Genomic DNA, 10,802 nt, shown 5'->3' on the forward strand with positions numbered 1-10,802 from the left:
TCCATATATTAGAAAGGTCATGGAATTGCATATACAGTATAGTGTGTGTGTGTGTGTGTGTGTGTGTGTGTGTGTGTGTGTGTGTGTGTGTGTGTGTGTGTGTGTGTGTGTGTGTGTGTGTGTGTGTGTGTGTGTGTGTGTGTGTGTGTGTGTGTGTGTGTGTGTATATACATAGCTTTTTGTATTCATTAAAAACTTACATTAATGAACTGAAATTGATTAATTAATCCCCTCCTGGGGGGCCCCCTTGCAGTGGAAGTCCCATGTATGGGTTCACATAACCCAGCAAACATATGCAAATTGCGCCACTGACAGGTGGAGGATGAGAGCCAACATTTGCCTCATTCGGATCAGAAAATGCTTGTTCCATTTTGTCTTTGATCCTCTGTTAAATGATCTCCATCATTTTATATCCAGCCACATTGTTGACAATGCTGCACAGTCACACTATGTTGACAATGAAAAATGATTGATGATGATCAAACAGTATTGCATAAGTGAATGTAAACAGTAGTTACCATAACCAGGGCTATATAAGAGCATGGGTTGAAGCAGGACGTACTTCGGTTGATCATCTTCGATCTGACAACATGACCAACCTCCGACTCCTGTGTGTCCTCATCGGTAAGTATAGACTCTTCAAAGATTATTTACAATAACATAGCCTCACAGCCTCATAGCATAATTGCCTAAGGATTTCAGGAAAGAAGAAATTAAAAATGTACTTAGGCAAAACATTTTTTTTTTACTTAACCATAAGGCAAAAAAAAACTCATTTTGCTTAACCCGTTAAGACCTGGAACTGTGTCATTTTTAGATTTGAGCTAAAAAGCATTATTTTACACTTTGGGCTATTCAAAAATAGCAGATATACAAGCTCATAGCGTGGCACCGAGTGCCGCGCTACGAGCTTGTAGATCTGCTATTTTTGAAAAATCGTGAAAATGTGTGCAAATCTTTGAATATATATATATATTTTTTTAAAGCGAACATTTTTAACTCAAATCTTTGCTTCTGGGGGGTCCCTGTAACAAAATATTTTTGATGGATCAGCTTCAGGTCTCAATGGGTTAAGTCATGTTTATCTGCCATTTATTTATATTCCCCTGTATTCCTTGGATCCTCACTCTTCTTATATATTCCCTGGCCATTAGTGCCAGATTACATTTTCCGCCATTTTGTGTTTTCTTCAAAACACACACGTTTTGATACTGCTCCTAAAGATTTTTTTCAAATCGCACACAAATCGGTAAACATTATATCTGGGGTCATGTGATCAAGATGTACACGTTAGATATTTCAGACGTTCCAAGATTTGTGGGCCCTGGACAGGCAACCCGGCCTGGCAGACTTTTCTGTCTACTTACAGGAGGGAACAAGTGACATCATCTTGGTCTGCCTATTGATTGATTTAAAACTAATCTTCATTTTGTGTTTGTGACTGTTGTTATTTATTTTTTATTTACATCTTTTTAATATTTGACACATCACTGTGTTGTGTATGTTTCAGTGTTGGCTGCTGTGTGCTGGGAGGCTAACTGTAAGTACACATGTGTTTCAACCAGTGTTAATTTTTACAGCAAATTTTGATTTAGTTTAGTCATAGTCTTTTGAATAAAAACACGTTTTAGTCATATTTTAGTCATCTGACATGTTTTAGTCTTAGTCTGGTTTTAGTCGACTAAATCTACCGTTTCACTTTTTTTTCTTGATGGCGTCAAGGCCTGATTTTACACTTGGTTGCATGCTGAAAATAGCTGATCTGCAAGCTCACAACGTGTTGCGCTGCGACGTGTTGTGAGCTTGTAGATCTGCTATTTGAGTTGAGTGCAACACCCGAGCAAAACCAAACATGAAATGGCTTGTCTTTTACTTCTACTAGAACAATTTTCCGCTATAGTGCCTCCCAAACATTTGAGTCTAGTTTTTATTTGTTGACGAAATTGTTAATATATCTAGTTGTCAATATATCTAGTCAATATATCTAGTCTTTTAGTCATCATAGCTTAGTTTTTATTTCGTTTTCGTCAGTGAAAAAACATTGTCGACAAAATTAACGCTGGTTTCAACTGGACATGATGCTCTTCAATTTAATTCAACCTTAAGTAGAAACCATAAAATTCCATAAAATCACTTTGAAAGAGTCATTTTAATGAAAAGATGTGCATGGATTTCGGACATTTTCCATCATGTAAAGGAAGACGTTATAGAATTAATATAAACGTGTGTGTGTGTGTGTGTGTGTGTGTGTGTGTGTGTGTGTGTGTGTGTGTGTGTGGGTGTGGGTGTGTGTGCTGTCAAAACTATTGCCAGCTAGCAGCACCTTTTCAAAGTGTGGTGAATACAGGGATAGACTCGACTGCGGTAAGATGAAACTCTACAATGCGCTAGCTTGAAGATAATTGACTATAAGGCCCATGTTTACTGATATTTTTCCAACCTCCATAAGACAATACAATAAATAAATAAAACGAATAAATCCTGTCCACATGAGAGATGGGGAGTGACACGCAGCAAGGCCCTCGGGGTGGGGACTCAAACCCGCAACACGCTGTAAGGCTACTTTAGAGCCTAAGTGACAGGCCAAAATGTTTTATACCACGATCAGAACAGTATTAACCAAACATAAACGACCCGTTATATATCTGCCATTATCACACGGCTTGGTTGAATGCTTGATTCTGATTAGTCAATTGCTGATTTCAGCTGTGTGTTATTTCTGGATAATGACCGATGAGCTCAATAACAGACCGCTGTCTAATCAAAGGCTCGGAGCACCTGCTGCGCTGCTTGATTTTATGCTGTATCCAACATGACAGCCATGTAAACAAACACACCATGTCATTTACAGCTAAACATTGCTCCCAAGAATGTTTTTGAAAACACTTGTAGCGAGAAATAGACAATGCATTAACCAAAAATGTATTCTATTTTATCAACACTTCCTTGTTTTCTGAGGCGTGTCCGCCCAGCGCAACACTTATGGAATACTTTCATTGCCGTAAGCAAGGAAATACTTTGTTTTGTTGTTACTTTTGGGTCAATTTATTAATCTATTTATTAAGTAGGTGTGTAATAAGTGGGATAATTGATGGGTAGCCGGTCATTATTAATAAATAAGTCCCGACGGGGTGATTATGTGTATATGACAGTATGTAATGTGAAATGTTTGATGGAAGAATGTATTAGCTGGTTCTTATTCTTTGCAGGACCTGGAAAAGGCTTCGTGTTACAGGGTAAGGTGAAGAGGGGATACAGGACAAAGTCTCGCTGGTTCTGGTGGTTTGCCAAATGGAATGTTCCCACATGGGGGGTAGGGGCGTGTGCCCGTAAACTGCAAGAAGCAATTAAACGCAAGTAAGAATGCACACACATACACACACGCTGTCACGCATGCAAGTGGCGCACGCACGCACGCACGCACGCACGCACGCATGCATGCACGCACACAATCACACACACACACACACACACACACACACACACACACACACACACACACACACACACACACACACACACACACACACACACACACACACATTTCGGCCATTTGAAAATAGCAGATCAACAAGCTCACAATGGCTCGTGATGTGATGCATTGTGAGCTTGTTGATCTGCTATTTTCTAAATAGTTTTTATACATTTTTTACATTTGAAAACTTGTGACATTCTGCATAATGAGTACTTTCTACTTTTGGTACTTTAAGTACATTTTGTTACCAATACTTTTGTAATTTTGCTCAAGTAGATGTTTAATTCCTGACTTGTACTTATAACAGAGTATTTCTACATTGCAGTATTGATACTTTTACTTAAGTAAAAAATGTGAATACTTTTTCCACCACGGGTGTACAAGCTTCCCTCTTCTTTCTCTCAGGTGTCTAAAACGTCAGTTATGTGACCTCGATGCGACCACGCTGCTGGACTCTAATTCGGGATGCAAACACAATGGACACTACTGCATAAAGTTCTATTGGAGATGCAGTAAGCCATGTACGTGCACGCCATGCATTCATGCATCTTTCAATTGTGTGTTTGCATGAGAAAGAGAAAGAGAGAGAGAGAGAGATAGAGAGAGAGAGAGTATCATTTTGTCATTATAGATCATTATAGTTTTTCATCATTCGTTTTTGTTTAGTTTTTCATCACGACTTTTTGTGTAGATTTTCAGTTTAGTGCTAGTTCATTTATTTTCTTATTCTGTGAAAAGGAGTATTTTCATGGCATGGCGAGAGTATGTTTTGCCGTCCGTCCATCCGTCTGTGTGTGTGTGTGTGTGTGTGTCTCCGTGTGTCCGTCCGTATGTGACCAGCTAATCTCCGGCACCGTTGGCTTGATTGCAGCGAAACTGCGCACACACACACTCCCTGGATGCCAATTTTCACATGGGCCTTTTATAGTGCCACCAGGAGGCCAATTTGTGCAAAAAAAAATTTGACGGTAGTCCTACAGATTTTGTCCAAAAATCATGCACATCGGTACACAGTATCCCTAGTCATTAAACGAAAAGAGTCTTTAAGATTTTTCATATTCCATCCTGATTGGCTACAAATGGCTTCCAAAGTTTGCAGGAGTGCTCCGTTTGAACAAAATGCCTCAAATCATGAACATAGAGCATGCAATTTCCGTGAAATTTTGCACACATATTTCCACTATGCCGAGGAAGAAATGCCACTTCCAAATCAGCCTCATGGTGGCGCTATAACAGGCCGATTCGTGTTTTCACCATACAGTAACTGCACCCATCTGTGTAAAACTTTGTACGCTCACTCTCTAGAGGTCAAGGAAAGACCTTTGCCCCGCATTTTTCACATCTGCCTTTTAGTGCCACCAGGAGGCTGACTTATGTAAAACATTTCTTTTTATATTACTCCTTCCGATTTTATCCAAATTTCACGCAAATCGGTAGACATGATCTCAATAGTCATGTGATCAAGACGATCAAGTGTTTGATTTTTCATATTCCATCCTGATTGGCTAAGATTGACATCTAAAGTTTGCAGTAGTGGCTTGTTTTGAACAAAATTCCGCAAATCATGAACGCACAGTCCGATTGCGGTCAAACTTGTGCATGGACATTCACACTATGTTGAGGAACAAATGCCACCCTTTTAAAGGGATTCTAGGCAACATTAAGCTTACATTTAAAACATATTTATATATATTTTGCATTTTTTCCCCTCTATCAGCCACTATATAATGATGCTGGGGTGTTTTCCTGCATTGAAACAGTCCTCTTTCTGAAATCCGTATTTTCCCTATTGTTTATGTTTGTCCGGGACGTAAATTAACGCACGCATGTGCGCGTCCGTGCGTGTCCGTGTCCTTATGAACGTTTTACTTTCGGTTTTAAAACGCTCTCAAACTTCGTTTTTGAGGCACAGAATTTACTTTTAAGATAGCGTGTGGATAGAATTTAGTTGTTTAACTTCATATATGTGGTCAATTTATCATGAAAGAGCCTATTTGAAAATAAAAATTCAGAGAACCAGCAGGGCGGCAGTTCCGCATATTGTATCCCAATAAAGCAACCTATTTTGGGCATGGTCCATTTAGAACTCCCCCCTGCGTCACCCCCTGGTGGTCGGGGAAACGAACTGCTGGAGGGGCGGTGTTTTTTTTCTTTATTTATTTCAGAACCTGCCTACAATGCCTTTAAGATTGGTCTGTTATAGCACCACCAGCAGGTCTAATTTAGCAAAACATTTTTTTTTAACTAAATGCCTAAAATCATGAATGCAGTGTCCGATTGTCGTGCAAGGTCTAAGAAGAACTGCCACCCTTTTCACATTGGCCTATTACAGCGCCACCAGGAGGCCACAATAACCTACCTGACCTGGCGGAGACCTGTGCTCCGAGGAGCACTTTTTCTAGTTTTTGTATGTTTAATGTTCAGAATCAGAATCAGGTTTATTGTCACATCACAGGTTTACAAGGTAAAAAAGTGGGTGAAATTCGCTTTCGTACATCGCTCCCATCGCAACGGGCAAGTGGGAAGGGAGATCAAACAAGAGAACAACAAAAAGGCCAAGCAAGTTATCTACATATTTACACTAGTACCTGAGATTAAAAAAGAAATATGACGAAGGTGCCTGAATATTGCAACAATGTATACTGTGCATGATATACTCATGTACGTTAAGGTGCTTAGAGAGGGGGGGAAAAGCACATGTTGGTTTTAGTTTAGTTTTTATTAGATTTAGTGTTAATTATTTATTTATTTTTTGTAATCTGGGGTAGTTAGGGAAGAGATTGTACAGGCTGAAAAAGTAACACTAATGAGCGATCTACAAGGTCACAACGTGCCGCAATGCAATGTGATGTAAGATTGTACATCTGCCATTTTTTGCTATCTTTGAAGATTTTTGATTTTTTTTTTGACAACAGGGCTTAAAATGGTAAAATGCTAATAATCCTGTCAAATGTATGTCTTACATTTTAGGGGGAGTTAGGCCTAGCGGGTGATCTGCCTATTGACGGTAAGTGAACATTTATTTTACTTTTAAAAACATAATATATATCAACATTTGATGCTTTATTTAGATGCTTTGTTTCTAATAGACATTACAATATGCTCTCTTGAATAATATCAACTGTTGAATCCTTGACATAAAGTGGTGAAGTGAGTAAATGATTTGCTATTTGTGTGTGTGTGTGTGTGTGTGTGTGTGTGTGTGTGTGTGTGTGTGTGTGTGTGTGTGTGTGTGTGTGTGTGTGTGTGTGTGTGTGTGTGCGTGCGTGCGTGCGTGCGTGCGTGCGTGCGTGCGTGCGTGCGTGCGTGCGTGCGTGCGTGCGTGCGTGCTTCTTCCACAGCTCCTTGATGAAGACACTGGGAGGATCAGCCTCCAATCCTCCTGTCATCATAGTGATTAATAATGCAACACCATTTTGTCTGTAATATTAATCTGTGAGCCTCAAATAAAAGTCATCTCATGCAACCTAGGTGCCTCGGGAACCCATGTGTGTTTTTTATTTTATGCAACCTGTAGCCAGTGGTGTAAATTTACTCAAGTACTGCACTTGAGTCAAATTTTGAGGTTTACTTTACTGGAGTATTTCCAATTTTCAGTGCTTTTACAAATATTGTACTTTTTACTCGACTATAATTATTTGAAAACTTTAGATACAAGTTACTTTGTACATTTGTATTATTATTACAAAACATACAGTAAGGGACAGGTCGATTTTTAAAGAAGGGTACCCCTGGAGAAAATATATGTACCTTGATCTAAAATGCCATGACCCTCCCTTTGACTAAAAAAACAAATCATGGCCCTCCCCAAGTGATAAAAAAAAAAAGATTAACCCTCCCCGCCTAGGAGTGTCACGACATGACCCACGATACAGCCTATCGTGGTATTAAAATGTGACGATAGGTATTGTCATGATGTCATACTGTATCGTAATATTATTTTAATTATTTATTTAATACAAAAAAACACTTATGTTTTTTTGCCGGTGAAAGTTATAGGATTTATTACTGTATGGTGTATGATATGAAATGTAAAGCTTATCATAATCACAGTAATTATTAATCATGTCTTCCATCATATTCAAGATATTTGGGAGAGAAATGAAACAGACTCCAGTCACTTTCAGTTTAAAGCACTGCAGAGGAGAGGTAATAAGGATAAGGATAATTCAACATCATGTATCGTATCGTGAAATCTTGACACCCCTAACCCTCCCCGTAAAATACAACATGACATTTAAAACTGATAATATGTCAGATGTTTTGCTTTCCACATTTTGCAAACAACACTAAGTTGTTTTATTTTAACAGCAAACTCTCTCTTACACTTTACTTAGGCAGAAAAGTTGTTACAGACCTCTCCTACAAACCATGAAAAGTGAGATTGTTATTGATTAATGAACCAAATTATTTGTAGCTGACAATTGGTTCTACCTCTTGACCCTCAGTGATGGTGTTCTGAATGAAAGGACCATTATGTCTTTTGTCTTTGATACATTGAGTTGAGCTTGTTTTTGCACCAGTTTAAAAATAATCAACCACAGGGCCATGAATGATTCATCGTCATTGGAAATTGTCAATCTTCATTATAAATCGGTTATGAAACTGGCCCTGTGACAGTCATACTGTATATTGTTGCTGTCCGGCAGGAACCAGCTAACTCCATTGTCTGTGTGTTGGTAAAAAAAAACCTTCTTACTCCATTTTTTATTTATTTTTTCAGTTTTTGTTTTTTTTTTCATTTCCTGAAAAATGAACATTTTGGAGTTAGCTGGTTCCTGCCGGACAGCAGAGATATAGAATTAATGAGTAATTACAGAACACAGCCCTAGGGTGCAGCAGTAGATCAACAGAGCTCACATGACATGCTCTCATTCAGCCTCACCTATTAGTCATCTATTGGAAAGGATCCAATCAACACAACTAGGGTCAACACCAAAGTAGTTTACAGAGTTCATCCACAAACAGGCGAGGTTGAATAGTGTTGAAAGATGAGGGAAAATCAACAAACATCTTGGCATGACTTTGAATAAAAGATCACGCAAGGTGACAGCATGCGTCCTGTACACCCTGCCACTCCTATATGCAAACAGAACATGAACAAATAAGGATCTTTTGAAACAATACATTCAGGGAGCTTGTTTATCAACTGTCAGAGAAGGACTGCTGATCTACAACATTATCATAACTTTTAATGACATGTAAAACAGGTCACAGGTCAGCGCAACACTATGCGGACATTGGTCCAGATCTGGGCTTTTATCCCAAGACTGGGATAAAAGCCCTGACAGACCTTTTATCCCAGTCATTCATTTTTGATCATCTGTTCTGCTGGTTACAGACAGTGTAGTGTAAATCTGGCATGCCATATACTTAGGAAGTCCATATATTAGAAAGGTCATGGAATTGCATACAGTATAGTGTGTGTGTGTGTGTGTGTGTGTGTGTGTGTGTGTGTGTGTGTGTGTGTGTGTGTGTGTGTGTGTGTGTGTGTGTGTGTGTGTGTGTGTGTGTGTGTGTGTGTGTGTGTGTGTGTGTGTGTGTGTCACTGTGTGTGTGTGAAGACACTGGGAGGATCAGCCTCCAATCCTCCTGTCATCATAGTCATTAATAATGCAGCACCATGTTGTCTGTACTATTAATCTGTGAGCCTCAATTAAAAGTCATCTCATGCAACCTGCAGCTTCGGGAACCCATGTGTGTTTTTTGTTTTATGCAACCTGTAGCCAGTGGTGTAGAGTAACTACCGGTAAGCACATTTACTCTCAAGTACTGCACGTCAAATCGCATTGTGAGCTTGTAGATCTGCTATTTTCAAAACCTAAATTAAAAGTACTAAATGTCCCAATTCAAGTTTTCAAAATGTATCGAAATACATTTTGAAAACTTGAATTGGGACATTTAGTACTTTTAATTTAGGTACTTTAAGTATATTTTGATGCCAATACTTTTGTACTTTTACTCAAGATTGTTTTAAATTCCGGACTTGTAACAGAGTATTTCTACATTGCAGTATTGATACTTTTACTTGAGTAAAACATTTTAGTACTTAGAGAGAGAGAGAGAGAGAGAGAGAGAGAGAGAGAGAGAGAGAGAGAGAGAGAGAGAGAGAGAGAGAGAGAGAGAGAGAGAGAGCGAGTTGCTTTTCTATTATTCATTCACAACACACATGGATGTTAATATTTCAACACCTGCATAATAAGAATATAGACTCATATAGGCTCAAAGACAACCCCAAGATGTTCAAACAGATCAAGTCTTTCTTTGAATGCATCTCACTTCACTCCAAGCTCGTTTCAATTATTCTTTTGGATGTTACCATTCAAAAGCTGCAAGTTAACCCATTAAGACCTGGAACACATCAGTGTCATTTTTTGATTTGAGCTAAAAAGCATTATTTTACACTTTGGCTATTTTTGAATATATATTGTTTTAAAGCAAACATTTTTTAACTCAAATCTTTGCTTCTGGGGGCTCCCTGGAACAAAATATTTTGAGATGGGGGTCGGCGGCCAAATACAATTTTGGGGGTCCTTGATATGAAAAGGTTTTAAAGGTGACCTCAACATCTTGTTAGGATTGGGCATGTCAGTGGTTCTCAAATTTTAATTGCAACGACCCCCGTAACTCTCAGAGTTACAGACCAGACGTGTCTGATCAGATTCATTTCAAATATCTGAATATTGAATCGAGCAACTTAAAAACTGTCTGGGGTGCTCACAAAGGCCTGAGTAGACGATAAAATGACCCAAATTTGTTTACAAAGTGAAATATCCCTTTAAAGGGACATTTCGCCGATTTTGCAACCAGATCTTATTTTAATGAAGTTTAGGACTCAAGAAACAAGATCCTGTTTTTTTTTTGTGTATAATCTGCGTTTTTAGATATCTAGTAATCTTCGAATATCTTGTGACGTTATTTACGTCACGACGGCATGGTCTCATTCCTTTCCGCACTACATGTTGTCTCGACGTGTCTCAGTCAGACCAGCTCCAAAGACAGCCCCAAGGGGTGTCCCCAAGATTTGGTCCAACCTTGAACCGTCTTGGACTCCACCCCATAGAGTTGAGGCAGCGGCGGCTGCTGCTCATGCAGCCAGCGGGCAGCCTTGAATGTTGACATGAAATAATAATCCTGTTTAGTGTTTCATAAGCGCAAGCGTGAAAGAATCCAAATACAGCGTGGAGCGACGGTAAATAAACACTGTTGAAAGGCTAGGATCAAAATACCAATGATTCGACAGTTATGTCGCTACTCGCTACTATGCTACACGGAAGTAGAACGGCATAAAGATACCAAGGATTTGAACGAATCCTTGGACATGAAG

The 10,802-nt window shown here is 39.1% G+C and overlaps 1 protein-coding gene across 1 annotated transcript; it reads left to right on the forward strand.

Moving 5' to 3' along the window:
• Positions 1–557: 557 nt before the first annotated feature.
• Positions 558–6,944, forward strand: LOC311059864 (uncharacterized protein). Its single transcript, XM_084077965.1, has 7 exons — positions 558–624; positions 1,511–1,540; positions 2,314–2,364; positions 3,210–3,357; positions 3,881–3,996; positions 6,446–6,482; positions 6,817–6,944. Exons 1-6 carry the CDS (start codon positions 591–593, stop codon positions 6,466–6,468), a joined length of 402 nt encoding a protein of 133 aa, XP_083934091.1. The 5' UTR covers positions 558–590; the 3' UTR covers positions 6,469–6,482; positions 6,817–6,944.
• The last annotated feature ends 3,858 nt before the right edge of the window (positions 6,945–10,802 follow it).

This window comes from Gymnoscopelus microlampas (assembly GCF_963454915.1).
Source record: "Gymnoscopelus microlampas genome assembly, chromosome: 14".
NCBI classification, from domain to species: domain Eukaryota; kingdom Metazoa; phylum Chordata; class Actinopteri; order Myctophiformes; family Myctophidae; genus Gymnoscopelus; species Gymnoscopelus microlampas.

Excerpts from the sequence above, each read along its gene's own strand:
- LOC311059864 (XM_084077965.1), top strand. The coding sequence starts at position 591 with ATGACCAACCTCCGACTCCTGTGTGTCCTCATCG. Across the intron at positions 625-1,510 it reads ACTCCTGTGTGTCCTCATCG|TGTTGGCTGCTGTGTGCTGG; the intron begins GTAAGTATAGAC and ends TGTATGTTTCAG. Across the intron at positions 2,365-3,209 it reads CAGGGATAGACTCGACTGCG|GACCTGGAAAAGGCTTCGTG; the intron begins GTAAGATGAAAC and ends TATTCTTTGCAG.